The 17,162-nt window shown below is 37.2% G+C and overlaps 1 protein-coding gene across 8 annotated transcripts in view; it reads right to left on the minus strand.

Moving 5' to 3' along the window:
• Positions 1-7,614: 7,614 nt before the first annotated feature.
• Positions 7,615-17,162, minus strand: part of LOC149651137 (tachykinin-like peptides receptor 86C) — a 139,445-nt gene continuing 129,897 nt past the window's right edge. For 7 of the 8 annotated variants that reach the window (XM_089847954.1, XM_089847959.1, XM_089847953.1 and 4 more), the window contains one exon: positions 7,616-9,355. In XM_089847954.1, coding sequence (XP_089704080.1) covers positions 9,076-9,355 — 280 coding nt within the window. In that variant the 3' untranslated portion in view covers positions 7,616-9,075. Of the gene's footprint in view, positions 9,356-17,162 lie in introns of all 8 variants that reach the window. The other variant, XM_089847960.1, reaches the window with a different exon arrangement.

The raw sequence follows: 17,162 nt of genomic DNA on the forward strand, positions 1-17,162 counted from the left end.
GTCTCTATGGTTTAGTGGTTAGAACGTTTGTCTTCTACGCCAGTAACACGGGTTCGATTCCCGGGTCTGACCTGAAAAAATTTTAATTATAATTAAATCTCTAACCGAGCCCAGTAACCCCTATGGGTGGGTTGTGGTAATATAAAGTTCCTTTTAAGCTAAAATCTGACGATAACGAAGCGACAACCCCGGCCACTACTACTACTACTACTACTACTACTACTACTACTACGACGGCTCGGGTCAAACTAAGAGCCTATCGTATACTACGATATGGCTAAAAACTGAGCCGCGTCTAGAAACGCCAACAGCAATTTTCGGGACGTTTCTTGGTTAAATGAAAAAGGGAATTTCAAGGCATAGAGCTCTGAAAAATATTTGCTCAACGTGACACGACGACAGTCGAGGTATATAAGTGAATTAAATTGGAGGAAAAAAAAGGGGCACTGAAGTGATCCTTTTTATAAGTTTGTATACCATTTCTAATGTTTTTGGATTCACATACTGGGTGGTCAAACACTGGACTATTTTACCCCCAACCTTCGAAAAGGGTCTGCTAGTAAGCTTTATAAAATTGAAGCTACATTAGTCCCACAATTGTCCAAGAATTTCCCAGCCTTTCAAAGCCTGTAGATGTTGAGGTTAAATACAGAAAAATCAATCATCCTGTAAAGGTTGGTTTGCCCACTAGTCTCCAGTTTTCAACGAGAAGTTTGAGAACTAAAAACCCAGGGGAGTTTTTTTGTCTGTCATCAATAAAGTCCGATTAGATTTTGATCCGAACTCTCGGGTTCAACCATCCGGGTCGATTACCCGAAATTGAAATATAGACGACATTTCCCTTTTTTTTTTTTTGAAGAAATAAAAAATTACAGAAATAGAAAGAAAAAGATACGAGCTTTTTATTTTATATTTTAGATCCGCTTGTCAAATTACGTTTTTTGGAACAATAAGAACAACCATTTTGTCGTATAGATAACTCATTTGACGGTTTAGTACTAGACGCGAAACACGACAGAAGTGGCGGCTCAATTGCAATATTTTCCTTAAACATTGTATCTTTTAGAGTTTTTGATCCATTAAAATTTTAAGTAAATATTTTTAAAATCAAGTTTGGCATTTTTGCTAGACATATTTATTTTTTCGTAATGTTACTTAAAGGTTTCAGGGCAAAGATAGCCCTGACTGGTTTTCTTCACATAATGGTAACATAACCTCCGGTAGTACATAGCGTTTCGTAGATTAACGAGAAACGTATTGTACTTGCGACATAGGATACCCTCGGAACAATTTGTAATCACTAAAGCTTTTTTTCTACTTTTCCCATCGGTGGCTACGTTATATTACCAGAAATTTATCAATGCATCGTTTTGTACCTTTTTCTAGAGTGATATTAACTCTCACAGAAGAAGTATCGGAATTTCATAGCCATTTCTCTGTCGATAAATAAACTGAAAACAATCTCCAAAACATTTTCGCAAAACCGCACCACTCGAGGTGCCATATGGTGTATGTATCTCAAGAAATCCGTAGGGGTTTACAGTCCAGTCGACAGAACGAAAAAATATTTTGACAGAAAACTAAAAGGAAAACAATCTCGGTTGAAGCCTCGTAGCTAAAAACCTAGAATCGATGTTTGTTTTTGGATAAGTTATGGACCAAGAAAAAGTTTGGATTCGAAACGACTTTTAATTCCACGTGAAGGAGTTACTCTTTTTGGGACGTTTTGTAGTTGTTTTTAGACAGAAAGATCGATTATAGGCTCTCTTTATTTACTTTTTAGAAACAGTTCTCTACCAAAATCTATTGCATAAGCCAAGAGCTTAGTATAAAGCTTAGGGTTTTTTTTGGTTTTCTCATCTAGTTTCTGGTAGAAAAAGCACTGAAAAATCCCCTGGACTTCGGGGAAGAAAAGCCCAAAGATCATGGCTTAGGCCGACCTTTTCCATTTAAGGTTTTTTTCCAGATTTTAAAATAGAACAAACCCTTTCTTTATTTTCATCGATTTAAGAAACTAGAAAACTTTTAAAAGTAGTAGAAACGTTGTTTGAAACGTGCACAAGAGAACCGCACGTGTAGTTATTTCCACGTGGACATGAACCTAACTTATACTGACCTGAATAATACTTAACTATTTCTTTGCTCATAAACAGATTCCAAAGAACACCCCCCTTAATCTACGCCAGACTCATCACAAACACACTGTATAGCTTCAACTAATTTTCTACTCGAACGTTAGGCTAAATATTTGGCTACACTACAGGTCATCTCTTTGTAGAGCAGTTCGTATCTACGTTATCCTTCGTATTAAAGTCATATTACACGGATAATTGGGGCCTTATAATTGCTTCCAGCTCCCGGATAATTAGCGCTTAACACGACGTCTCGTGACCCAAAATTGGTGGGTATATAATTAAAAAAGGACGTACGTGAACTGCTAACTCAAAATCTATCTCCTATAATAAACTCTTATAGTATCATTATCAGGCGATAAGTATGCGAGCTGCATTTTCTAACGCTATCAAACTATTAATCAGAGTGCACCCTTTTAATTATGAGTATACCATCCCGAAAAATATATATAAATCCCCTTGGACCCTAATGATAAACAGTTTTGAGTTAGGAGTGTGATTAAAATTCACGCGGACTAAATACTTGTAAATTACTTCTTAATATAACTACAGAAATTACAATTATACACGCCACTGAATCCACAAACTAGTTGATATTGGTTTTCGTATATAAACACACCAATCTTCAGTCCCCTCTAACCTAGCTCTCCCTCGGATCGGTAGATTCTCTAGATTATCACCATTTAGTATCGTAAATTTCGCATTGTTTGTTACACAATATCTCTTGAGGTTCATCAAAATTAGGTTAACATCGCATTTGGGGTTTGTCTGATAGCGAGTAAAGTCAATTTTATCTCTACTAATGATTTAAACTGACTCAACAATTAGGGAACGACGCTCTTATCAGGTACAACGCGTTTGAAGTTTCAAGTATTAGGAAACGCTATGAAAAATACAAAGACTGTAAAAGGCTTAACAAGTCTTGGAAAAAAGAAGATTTCAAAAGGAAACTTTCAGAAAATTTGCCTTGGGCAGAATCCAAACATATTTAGTATAAACATCGACCAAACAACGCTCCACGCAAGGTGTTTAAATCTAAACTAAAAGGTCACCCCCTTACGAAAACAATTGCGTGTCTTTGCGTCAAAAACGGAATTGTTTACCGAGTTTAATTAAAATTTTCCAAAACCGCAGCCTTTTTCAAGACGAAATTTTACTCGCACTTTTTGTTTGTAATTAAATTTTTAAAGTAAAAGTATTAAACAAAGTTTGAACTTTTCTGGTTGTCCAAATAAAAACATTCTAATAGGCGGTTGTAAAACATATTGTAACTAATTGCGTTAAATTATGTACAGCTCTCTTACATTTCAACTGACTAATCAATATTCAAAACAAATCAGACAAAGCGACAACATTAATTAGTTTTTCTTGTATAAATAATTCAGGTCTAAACTTATCAAACTACGCTATGTTCAGATGCTTTAATGAATTTTCTTTAACATTGAATAATTAATTAGACATTAAGCACCGAACTTTCTCTCACAATCTACGCTTAATGATAATGACTGCGTATAAAAATAAAAGATAATTAAAGAATATTTAAATGCAAGTTTGTAACAAAATTTTTTACACTATTTGAACGATTTTTAAGTTACTGAAGTATAAAAATATTTTCAATACACGTTACAAAGTGGAATTGAAAAGTCTTGCAGCTTAATAATTGACTAGGTACCCTTTGGAAAAATAACAAATTGTGTCAAATCAATACTGTAACTTTCTATGAACCTCTATTACCCTGCTTTTGTGAAAGCAATAACCAAAAATATGAAAAAATAAAAATGAAAAAAATACAATCTTGCTTGGTTGAATTTTAAGAAATCGTCGCACGTATTTTTTGCAATATTCGGAAAAGAGCGTATTTTTATCCATCTGACAAGTACTTTGAATTGACACTGAACACCGTGACCGTATATCGGATGACGTAAACACGATTCAAGAAATAAAAATGCATTTCCTATATTTCCGGAAGTGAAATATCGCATGCGAGAATGATATATTACTTTGTTGTTTACTCGTAAATATAATTGTTTGTTTATCAACCCGTAAGTTTAGGGTTATGGAATCAAGTTTCTTAACTTCGAATCACTGTTTAGATCGCCTATAACCTTTTATGGACTAATAAAATAAAACAGAGCTAATTTCTTGTGTTCGGTGAAAGACAATATGTAGACGAAGAGGAATTTCTCAAAGGCTTTAGCCTACATATTGTTCAAATCAATATTGAGGACAAAGGGGTAGATATTGTTGAAACGTTTTAACCAAATATTCCAAATGTTATTTCCAAAAATGTAATTAAGTAAGACTGGTCTTTGAAGATGCAAGTGTCAACTTCAAAAGTCCTAGTACAGAAGGGGATTATAACATTGTACAGTTTCATCGCTGAATATAATTAATTTAAACACGTAGACGTTGGGAACGAACCATAAAAGTAAGGCCATATTGCGAATTAAGGGAATTAAGCAATTTAAAGGAAGTACGCCGCAATTTTCTCTCAAAAGAATTTAATTTTAAGAAACAAAGAAAGTGGGCGTGTGGAGCGACAGAGAAAAGCGAAGACAAATTCTCGCGGCTCATTTTAACCGAATTTGTTGAAGCGAATGCGCTGCTCCAAATGGCCAAGATCGTTGGCATTCCAACACGAACGACTATAAACATAAGTTCCCCCTCTCGACAGTGATAAGTAGTATACCGGAAGAAAGAACCGACCAAAGAAGTCAGAACGATATCAGAAAAAGAATTGAGAAAGCCGACCTTCTTGGGCACAAAAAAGAAGAAAAAGGGAAGTTAGAAAGACAGGACGGAAAGCGATTTCTATTTACGGAAACCCAACTGGTCATTACTGGGATCTCATTGTCAAGAAAGGCGTGTAATATGGGTCTGAAAGTACCATGACCCTTGGATATGAGACAATGACAAAGGCAGGAAGTTTTCCCAGACGTTTAAATTAATATAAACGGCGCATTTTCGCAAATTAGGAGTAAATGCTTTCAAATAACAATGTCAAGTTGTACCAACAGCTAATTCAACTTCCATTTTACCATAGCTCATAAACGTCAAATCACAATATCCTGTTCAAGAGCCACTTGAAAATAAAAATCATAACATAGTACGCAAAAAAAACTAATTTCTTAAAGATATTGTTTGATACCGAGTTTAATTTCGTCTATTTATAAAGACTGACTATCTTGAGACAAGTAGTTTCCAAGTCAGCTAGGATGACAACCATCGCGCACTGCCTGGTGTCCGAGAGACTTGGCAAAAATCGATGGTAGATTGTACTCTCTTTGTGGACACCAAGGAAACAATCAGCTTTCCTCTTTTAGGCCCGAGAGTTTGATCTCCTTTTATTAATAGGCGACAAGATGTTGACGAAAGAAACTTTCTTATAGGCCTAACAGACGGCAGCGACCCATATCTTCGTTTGCACAATCATTCTGGATTGATTTACATTACCAAAGGAATCGAGGTCGCTCGTTAATTAACTTGATAGATTAAATATCCGTTGTAGACTTTTGGGTACCCAAGTACTATAAGCCTTTGACAGCGCCCACCAGACGTCGCTTCTATGACGTTTCACCTACGTCACTTCATGAAAAGTTCTAAACAACCAAGAAACCTATGGAACATATCTTATGAACTTATGTTATTATTAACTGTTACTGTAGTTAAACAAAAATGTAAAACATTTATAATGTTAATGTTTTTAAAGAAAATATTGACCCACACGGTTAGGTTACATCTAAAGAGGTCGTTGTTTGCAGACTTAACCCCGTAAAAAACTTCGTCGCTAGAAAAAATGCTTAATTTTCGCTTAAATTCTGTGTATCCATAATTTTTCTTCATCTTTTTTTCCCATTAACGGGAAACTAATCCTGAAAGGGCGCTAGAAACAAAAGCAAACGTGAAACACGATACATCAGGGTCCCCTGAATTAATATTCCATCGCACAGCTGCGCCCCAAATCAGAAATTTCTAATGAAAAACTGTACAGCGGGGTGGTAAAAACATAATCCTCGTTACAACAAGACCTCCTGGGAACGAAAAAGAACCAAAACTTTTCTTCCCTTTTTTTCAAGAGGCCTTTGTCTTCTTAATTTTAAAAGAAAGTAAACCCATCAGAATAGTTCTTGTATGGTTTTAAAAATAGTTCTAAAATTAAATTTTGCAAGATTTTACAATGTTTTCGAGATGTTTCTCATGTCTCCCAGCTTTGGACGGATATGGTTTTATATACGTGGTGGTCGATATTAAAGTCACCAAGAAATTCAGAGGCCGTTAAAAGAAAAAAGAAGGTTTTAATACGATCTATAAAAAAGGTCCCTTGGTGACACTTTCTGGGCGAATGAGGTTTTTAAAATACATAGAACATAAGTTAATATGGTATTTTTTATAAGTATTACTCAGAGTTAATCTTTTAAGGGCAGATATTCTCGCTTTTGGTAAGGCAAGGTAAAACAAGGTTCACACTTATAGAAGGTGTATAGACTTATGATATACGTTATTATCATGTAAGGTTACGTCCTCCATCAGGACATAAAAGGGTTTTTGGGGTGATTCTATAAAATGTTCATAAAAAACTAAGCACTGAAGTATATGACTTCCTACATAATGGGTGAGAAGAAAAAACTATACGAAATGAAATGGCAGCGACTGTAAAAAAATGTGGGCTTTCTAGGACACGTGAAAAATAGAATACTGTTTCGTGAAGTGTTGGGTGGCGCCTCGTTTGGGAGAATTCGGAAGTAGAGATGATAGTTGTTGGCGTCCGAGGAACGTTGATGGTTGAGACTCTAAGATCACTTTGTACTAGTTTCATACTCCGTCTCGATTTAATAATCGAAATAAGAGAAGACTTCTCGCTTTGAAAGGTTTCCTCTAAGCTTCCAGTGTGCGCGCGCATCTTCCTCTGCGCCCTCTTATTGGCTGAAATACGATGAACCGGATATTTGGAGAAGAATATAACAAGAAAAGCAAGAGTTCAATCCTTAAATACCATGCCAAATTAAGGTGCTAGCTTCAACTCCCATTCTTTATACCCTCTTTGGTTGTGTCACCGCTTCATACTCTGTCTTGAGTTACTCCTGACCAAGCAGATTAGCAGCAGTGTATGCAAAACGAGCACATGTCAAGGACACTGTCTTAAGACGGACGACTTATTTCTCGTTTGATCGTTAAGTTTGGTAGTATAGGATCGTTTAGTTAATGGAGTGTTTCACAAATTAAATATTTAATGAGTAGATTAACTTAATTAAAAGTTAATGGCTTGTTCAAGTCGGAACTCAGGTAACTTCCTTCGTTAATATTTTATGAACCTTCGCAATACGATACTCATCATCAAAAGAATAAAGAATAAGAATTTTTTTATACAAACTAAGATTTGTTGTAACAAAAATTGAATTATTTATCAAGTTCTGAATGTTCGTGTATGCAAAAATAAAAAAAAAACAGATGGAAATCTTAAAGATCATCACTTTTACGCTACATTAACTTTCTCTTCTCTTGTCTACGCTAGGATAAATTTCAGCCTGGAAGATTTATTTCAGTTTAAAATGACAAGGGAAAGAAAAAAAGGCTTAAAAATGAAATAAAATATTATTCAGGGCACGTAAATGTCTCTAGCATGTTTTCTGATGGGCCGCCCCTCATCCTTTTTAAACGAGTACAATATATTCAAAAGCCCCCTGAAGATGAACGACTATCTATATGGAAAAATACATATCAGTGTAAGAGAAAAGGGATTTAAATTGAATTATTTTGGCATTCCATTGACACGAAGCGTGTAAATTGGTGTACCTAGCATTGAAGACATTTCCTTGCGATATTTGTTTGCGATTAAATTTGTTTATTGTTCCGAAAAACATTAATTTGCGAGTAATTTTAGAGTTTTTTAGTTACAATACCGATATTTTACATACATAGGCATTTGAATTCTTACCTACATTTCGGCAGAAAATATTTAAGAGTGATTTACAACGTGTTAACGCCGAATTAAAATGTTTCAGACCCACACTTCATAATTTAGACTAACAATAGACTATTCTGAAATCACACTATCTGATTTCGTTTTCGTTTCTCAAGTGTTTCGGCTGAAACGTCAAAATTTTACATCTATCATTCTCGTAATTTAATTTCTAGAATTTTACGTTTTATTTATATTGATTAAAGCAAACGTTTAAAAGGCATATTATTGTATTTGTACTTAAAGTTTGTAATAAAACTTAAAATTTAATTAAAAAAAATGAGAAATTTCAATCCTCGAGGGTCATTTATGTATAACAAAAATATTCGCAATTTTAACTTAAAAACTAAAGTCACGATGTGAATAAAATTTTAAAACTGAGAAGATATAATAATATGGATTGAGACTCTCCTTAGAAACATCTATGGGGGCAAATAATCCGTCAGATATAACGGGATCTTTTTGGAATGCTTATTCAAAGATTGATGATTTTCAAATACGAGTTCTTTTTTTCACGTAAAAGGGAAAAAATTGGAAAAAGCGAGTCCAAAAAAAGAAAGAGTTCTTTCCTATAATAGTGACTTTTTCACAGTCAGTAATCGATCCGCGATCAACGCGAAGAAACCGATTCAAGAAAAGAATTCACTCGATTCTAAATTTAGCACCAAATTATGTCCTTTTTTTATATAGTTTATGGCAACTTTTAGATTTCGGAAAAAAAAATCGAAAATCCATTTAGATAATATCACAACATTTAGATATTCGAAAGTTAGGTAATCCTTACGAGTCTGTTTTTTTTTTTATTCTTTAGTTTAAAATTTAATTTGCACTTCACTAGAAATGATGAAACTAACGTTGGACGCGCTATTCAAACTTTTGGAGATGATGCCGCAAATAGTACGCGATTGGTAAAACCATTTCCGGTCCAGGAGAGTTAGGCTTATCTCGAAAAGTAAGAATTAATTGAAAGAACACGTAGAGAGCTCAAACGTCTCCGCTTTCGGGCGATCGTAGCTCTTTTGAATTAGAGTTCACAACCGTAGAGTTGACAATCTGGACTGGGGCAGAGTTTCTCAGTTCCAAAATGGGTTTGCGCCCATTCTGTAACGAGGAATTGAGCGTAACCCTTAAGGAAGTCTGCGCCGACGAGAAGGACTTACGGAATTCGACCAAACGGCCGTTTTTGGTCCAGCTTCGACTACGCTGCTCATCCGGACCTCTGGTTCGACAGAAACATAAAATGTAGTGGAAATAACTTCGGAATCTGAATCAAAAATCAATCAATCAATTCCATTTCATTAGTTAAGAAGCTTTGTATGATGATGAAATGAATCGTGAGGAATAAGGATTTTGCGAATCCATGCAATCACTTTGATTACCCAAGAAATAAAGCCAAACAAAACACCAAAACTCCAAAACTCCAACTACGAATTCATGCTAATAAACCATAAGAGCAAAAAATAATATCGTCGAAAAATACATCCAAAAAATGACAAAAATTCCAGGCAATTTTAAGTAAAAGCTCTAAGAAGCGCAGCGTGATTTGAAAGCGTTTTACACGTCCTGGTAAAGCGCATCAAAAGCTCAAATTTATACAACCCAACATCTGAAAATAGCAAAGGACAACTAAAAAGATAAGAAGAAAGAATTGTCCAAAGAGATTATAGTTGAAGAAATCCAACATGCCGCCCGCCTGTGGATGCCAGCACCCAACCAATACTGGACATCCAGTAACAATCAATAACTATCAAAAATAAAGCGCAAACAATTGGAAATCCTTTCCTGGAGAAGCGTTCAATTTCGCAGTTGCCTTATACCAGTTGAAAGCCATAATGAAACAACGCCCAACTTCAAACAACCCAAAGATACACCGATTTTCCTTTCAACATAAAAAGATTTTCGAAATTCGATAGATACGTTTGTCACCATCTCGCAATAACTGGCCAAAGGAAGGTAGGAGAAAGATAAACCAAAGCATTTTGTTTGACATCTAAGCGAGAGAAGAAAAAATGTAATACATCTCCGGCCGGAAGCGAAACTACAAATCAGATAACAACCATGGCTGCGCGCACCAACGATTCCGGCTTTCATCGAAAAATATTAGTAACCTGAGTTATATTATTTGCCTAAGCAGAGTACATGCAGTCATACATGCAGTCGGTAAAATAATACTTCAATGCACCAAGTAATACATAAATGGCATAAAAGAAGCAAGCTACCATAAGTTCATAAGCTATGTTCCATAAGTTTATCAATGCATACTAAGAGCTTGTCATGAAGTGAGTGAGGTAGGTCATAGATTCGAGGTAAAGCGACGCCTGGTGCTGAGGCGCTGTCAAGGGCTTAGTACAGACTAAATAGGAAGACGGACTGCAAATCGTGAGTAGTCAATTCTCGAACTAGCTCATAGTAAGTCTCTAACATTACGAAGTGTCATACTTATGGAACATATCTTATAAACTTCTGACGTCGTTCTACCCTCGAAGGCTAAAAATACGTTCTCATTTTAAACAGGTCCCATATTGTTTATTTCAAAGATCCCTCAACAGGACGCTCTCTGGTAGAGCTTGTCAACCAAACCTTCTGACATGTCACTTTCACTGCCCATAAACCTAGTCCTTTGCATATAAAATAGCATTTTAATCCTGTATGCGACATAAATTATGCATATATATGTCTATATCTAAAGTTTTTTCATCGATTATCGAGAGCCTTTTCATACTTTGTAAGTAAATCACGATCGTTTCTCTTGAAAGCCTGATGTAGGTAGATGGGATTCGGGGCAATCTCAAGAAACTATTACATCGAGATTCGCGAATTCAATAAATTATATACGTTTTTTTTTTGAAAGGCCGACCGAACACTTTAAGAATAATGGCAATAAAAGCCCATCTTAAAATAGAATTTCATGTTGAAAACTTTACGCCTAGGCCTACATAAACCCAAATAACGATCGATTCTACTCTCCTGTATGGTTTATCCAGAACAGCAAATGTCGTTTACGCTCGGTCAGTTTTAAAAATGGAATATTAGTCTAGGGTTCTAGCTTAAAATTAAACTTTTGTTCTGGGAAATTTTTGCCTTTTCCATAACCTATTTAAATCCCCAACTTAATTAATTTAAACAGAAGCCTAAAAAATAAGGAACAACTACACATGATTGCGTTTAACCAACCAATAATTAAGCTCCGCAAATTGGATTATTTCGAATCACCACGGTTTTCAAATTTCCAATCATTATTCAAGATTAAGAATAAGAAAAATCACAGGACTAAAAATAAACCCTTTCCCCACTAGGCCTAGTTCTTTGAATTGATTCTCGTTCCATTTTTGAGATGGTAAAATCCTTTAGCTCCAGAAATTAGAAGCCGTAACAAACGAATTCCTACTAAATAACGATAATGATGGGTATACAGAGCTCTTTTTAAAGACAAAAGACAGTGAATTCCTTTCTTGGGGAAGAATGTTGGGCGGAGGAAATGGTTCGCGGTATGACTTGTAGTAAGTAGGCCTCTTATAGAGTGTAGCTCATTTCAAAAGGGTCAGAACTAAATATATCTAGCCCCTGGCGTTTGGCACCTGCGTTGCTATTACGATATCGTCATGGGTTCACGCCCGCGTTTGCTGAAATCCCGGGAAACGTTGGGCCCTATTTTATTGCTTTTTGGGGGAAACTACAGGATGATCCAATAAATAGGGCCAGCCCAACCAAGTACATTCGTTAAGTTCGGCCCCAGAACGCTCTCTCGTTTCCTCCCCTCTCCCCGATAAGCGGACAGGTATAAGGCGTTGTTAGAAGTTCATCGTATGAAGTGAAACTAAAAAGGCCCACCATGCAATTGATACCTTGAACTTACTGTACTTGCGAGTCTTACTTCAATGAACAGACATTGCTTATCTCGTACGTGTCTGAAACATGTATTTACACTATTTTTGGAACCATACGTAAGGCAATTTTTTATCGTTCTTTCATGGGGATTGTATACGGTTTAGTTATCTCAAGGCTTCGAAACAGCAATCTGCTCCACACGTATAGCATAGGCCTACCGCCGAAAGTTTGGTATTGGAGCGTTTCGTTATTGCTATCAGTCATAAGAAGGATGCTTCTTCATAGCTTTACCAATATGTCTAATCAATTTGTAATAGTTAAGCCTAGGTTCAAGTACTACATACTTAGCAGTAATTTTTGCACCATTTTGATGCAATAAGGTTATAATGATAACTTTTCGCAAATGGAAGTTGTAATCCCTAGAAGACACGTACGTTAACCAATACCTTCAAGTAACACTGTACTTACTTCTTTGGGAACTAGTCCAAATATTTAACTAGTAAAAAAAATATAATTACTTTCAAAACTTTAACTGAAAATCTCATTTCATTAAACTTCGCACGGGAAAACTTCTCTATTGAATTTTTGGCTCATATTTATATCGGATTTCTTAACGGTGGAAAAATTCACTTTCGCCTTTGGCTAAATGTAGAGTTTTTCAGGGAAAGTCCCTTCGAAGTGAGTATTAAAATGAGTTGGGCCCCTAACTTTTTTTTTACCAATTTGCAAATTGGATATTTTACGGGTTTTGCGAATACTTGTATATTAAAAAATATGAAGCCTCTGTGAAAACTTTAATTATGTTTATGGTTAATTGTGATCAATTTAATTTGATCTATTTAGAACTTTGAGTTGCCATTTTATTGTATTGAATTGTAATTGCGGTATATTCAATTTGTGCTTATTTTGTTATTTTGTTCATTAACTATAATTGGATATTTCTTAATATTTTAAGTATCTAAGTTCATGTTTTAAAAAATACCAGGTGTTGTTGTAAATTTGGTTGGTCGAGTAGAGGTAGAACACGTGGAATTGGAGAGTGAAAAGATGCCTAGATGAGAACGCGGTATTTTTCCATAAAAGCTAGAGATGCGCGCCTAAAAGCACCAAACCCCCGGGGTTTGTTAACCCTTTCTTCAAAAAGGACCCCCCAATAGCTAAGAAAAGAAAAAAAGAGAACCAGAATCGAACTTGTAGCGAAGGAGGCGAGATCTACGCGGTACCGATCTCGACTAACCAAATATAGTTCGCGCGCAAAACATGGAGTTTAGTATATTTTTTCATGAATTTAACTTTTATGTATTAAACATTTATTAATTTTCAAACTTGCGCCTTTTATTTACCGAAACTCAAGCCCTTTATCGAACTAACTACAATTAAAATTATAAGCGACGAAACCCCTTTTGTTTTTTCAGTCGGCAAAAGGGTGTTAATTTTAATTAGCTCTCCCAAATTGAGTTAGAGAACTTCTCACCACGACATATTGGTGCCGAAACCCGGGAGAAAGGTTGAGTTTTAAGGTAAATTAGTTTGGATATATTTATGTTCGCGGAAACGTTAGGTTAAATTCGCGCTAGTGAAGTACTAAATATGGCGGATGATGAGCGAAAAAGATTAGTGCGAATGCGCGGAGTAATTCGGGGCTCTGTGACCAGAGTGAAGAAAGTTATTGACGAGCAACTTGAAGAGGAAGAGCCGAACATAGAAACTTTGGAGCAAGCGGCATCCTTATTGGATTCAAAGGAGATCGAGTTGAAAGATCTGGACAAACAAATTGAACTTCTTTTGGCTAAAACGATGACGGAAGAAGAATTGGTGATGGAAGCGGAAGCAGCAATGTGTGAAATAGATAGAATCGTTTTGGCGCGAAGCAGGGCTAATCGGTATATAGATAAAGTGCAAAAGCCACTTCATACTACGATTCCTGTTTCATCTCGTGGTCCAACACCACCAATAGGGAGAAGCCCAGAAGAAGAGAGAGGACCATCTGTGCGACTACCGAAACTTGAATTGAAAAAATATAATGGTGAAATTTCTCAATGGCAGAACTTTTGGGGACAGTACGAGTCATCAATTCATCACAACAGGCGCCTAGATGATAAAGATAAGTTTTCTTATTTAAGAGGTTTATTAGAAGGACCGGCCGCTAGGGCTATAGCGGGACTATCACTGTCAGATGCTAATTACAATACAGCCATTGGCGTTTTAAAAAAGAAGTTTGGAAAAAGAGGTATAATTGTAAGCGAGCATAAAAATAATCTTTTAAAATTACCTAAAGTCAATGAAGCTAATGATATAAATGGTTTAAAACTATTATACGAGTCTTGTGAGGTAGAAGTAAGGAGTTTAGAAGCCTTAGAAGTTCCTCAAGAACAATATGGCGCTTTTTTAACTCATATTTTGGGAGGATTGTTGCCTAGGGAATTAGCCCTACAATTTACGAGGTCTAGGCCAGATGATGATGAATCAGAATGGGAAGTAGAGGAAATGTTGGAGTTCCTAAAAAAGGAAATTTCATGTTTAGAGAAAATTTCCGCCATTAAAAGGATTGATAATTTGCGTGAACCACCTTTGAAAAGAGCGGATAAACAAAGCGACTCCTTTAACAGAAATAACTTTAGCGCGGGAAAAAACAATTTCCCCACAGTAGCAGCTTTTCATGTAGGGGTTAATAATAATAATAATAACCATGGCAACAACACTCCTAGATTTTGTCCATTTTGCGATAGTGAATCTCATGCGCCTATAAACTGTAACCTTTCAATTACCGAGCGTAGGGGTATAGTTTTACAAAAGAGATTGTGTTTTATTTGTTTGCGCGGGCGTCACCATGCCACCACGTGCTATTTAAAATCTAAAAGGTGTGCTAAGTGTAGTAGAAAACATAATCTAGCGGTTTGTGACTACCAAGAAAATGGCGTCCCAATTCGCCCCCACCAACAGCAAAACGCAGTAATTAGCGAGCAAACGCAAAACCCAGAGCAACGTTCAAATAACGCGCAAACGGTACCACGTCAAATTAACATGGCAGCGGCGGTATCTTCAATGAGCAAAACTAAGCCTAGAGCGGGCGAAATACTCCTCCAAACAGCCAAAGCGAATATTATCGGCCCAAGCGGTATTCAAGAGAAAACGCGCGTATTTTTCGATAGCGGTAGTCAGGCAAGTTTCATCACGGAAGAATTATCTAGAAAACTAAAATTAGAGGTAATCGGCGAAGAAGCTCTCGATGTCCATAAGTTCGAAGGGGAAACGCCAATGCGCAGCGCTAGGAAAAAAGTTCGTGTTACTTTACACAACCCCAGAGACCCCTCTCGAAATTGCGTCATAACGGCTTTTGAAGCGCGCACGATTTGCGGAGCGATTTTCTCTGTACCAAGCGAAACCGTAGTCAACGAGATGACCAAGCGCGGTCTCGAAGTAGCCGACCCCCTACCCCCTAGCGGCGAATTCCAAAACGAGAGTCCGATAGAAATTCTCATCGGATCTGAATGTTTCTGGGAAATAGCGAGCGGAAAAACAGAGCGCCTTGGAAAGGCTTTAGTAGCGCTAGAAACACAATTTGGGTGGATTGTTCAAGGTCCTACCACGGTCACGCCCACTTCAACAGCTAAAGTAAATTCCGTCACTATCATGCACGTAGCGATAGAGAGCAATGTATTCGAAGAAGAAGAATTACTGTCGAAACAAATCAGTTCGACTTGGGAATTAGACGGAATGGGTATAATTGATGAAGAAGATACCCAGAGGCAAGCGCGTATTCCGGCATTTCAACAATTTGAAGATAATATCACCTTCAATAACGGGCGCTATCAAGTTAGTCTGCCGTGGAAAACAGAAAAAGAGAAACTGGGCGACAATTTCGACGTGGCGAGCAAAAGAACGGAAAATTTACTTAAAAGACTTCGCGAAAAACCTGAAATATTTGAGAGATACCATGGCGTAATTTTAGAGCAAATCGAGGCTGGTATTATAGAGGAAGTTCCACAGGAAGAGCTTATTGTCTCGGACCCAAACCGACCTTTATATTACATCCCGCACCGGGGAGTTTTTAGAGAGGATGAACAAGTCACCACAAAATTGCGAGTCGTGAATGACGCGTCGTCTCATGCTGCGGGCTTTCCGTCTTTGAACGACTGTTTAGATGCTGGTCCAAGTCTCTTACCAGACCTATTCGATATCCTTATCGGATTTAGGGAAAACCCTATCGCGCTGACCGCGGACATTGAAAAAGCTTTTCATCAAATTGAGATTAATCCGGAGGACAGGGACGCGCTGCGCTTTATATGGGTAAAAGGAACTAGTCCGCGAGAAAATTCTGACATGAAGATATACCGATTTACCAGAGTTCCTTTTGGAGTTAATGCTAGCCCATTCCTATTAACTGCTACAATCAAACATCATGCGAAGAAATACGAAAACATCTACGCTAACACGAGCGCGATTCTTCAAAAGAAGCTATACGTGGATGACCTTGCTAGCGGGGCAAAAAATACGGAAATGACCCTCCAATTGGGCATTGAAGCAACTGAAATATTGAAAGCAGCGGGAATGAACTTACGCAAATGGCGTAGCAATTCTAGAGAGCTGAAGGAGAGGCTAGGCGAAACTAGCGCCGAAGAACCCAGTGGTAGCGTGACCAAAAGCCAGTCAGTAAAGGTGCTGGGACTATCATGGAACGAAAAGGACGACCATTTACATTATGACGTAAGCGCATTACTTGACTTCATGACAAATAATTGCGACACCAAGCGATGGATCTTAAAGGCTGTTGCGCGCATTTTTGACCCTCTGGGGTTTATTACTCCCTTCACTATTCGCGCGAAGATGTTACTTCAAGAGCTTTGGGAAGCGGAGGCTCCATGGGATAAGAGCTTATCCCAGTCAGAAAATCACACTGAGGTGGCTGCCGCTTATGCAAAATGGTGCGAAGAATTACCTGACTTGAGAAATATCAGAATCCCACGGTTCTACTTTAAAGGCGCCCTGGAAGATTTAAGTACACCACCGGAAGTTCACTGCTTCGTGGATGCAAGCACTCGCGCGTACGCTGTTGTCATCTACTTGCGCTATGAAGACAAACAAGGAGACTACCGTACAGCTTTCGTCACGTCGAAGTCGCGCGTGGCTCCGTTGAAAAAGCTAAAACTTCCACGGTTGGAGCTCATGAGTGCTGTTATAGGAGCCAAGCTGGTAAAACGGGTAATGGAAACGTTCACAATCAAACCAAAGATCATCCGTAT

Source organism: Phalangium opilio, unplaced genomic scaffold (assembly GCF_054372755.1).
Source record: "Phalangium opilio isolate 3A_F unplaced genomic scaffold, DU_Popi_V2 ptg000082l_1, whole genome shotgun sequence".
Taxonomy (NCBI): domain Eukaryota; kingdom Metazoa; phylum Arthropoda; class Arachnida; order Opiliones; family Phalangiidae; genus Phalangium; species Phalangium opilio.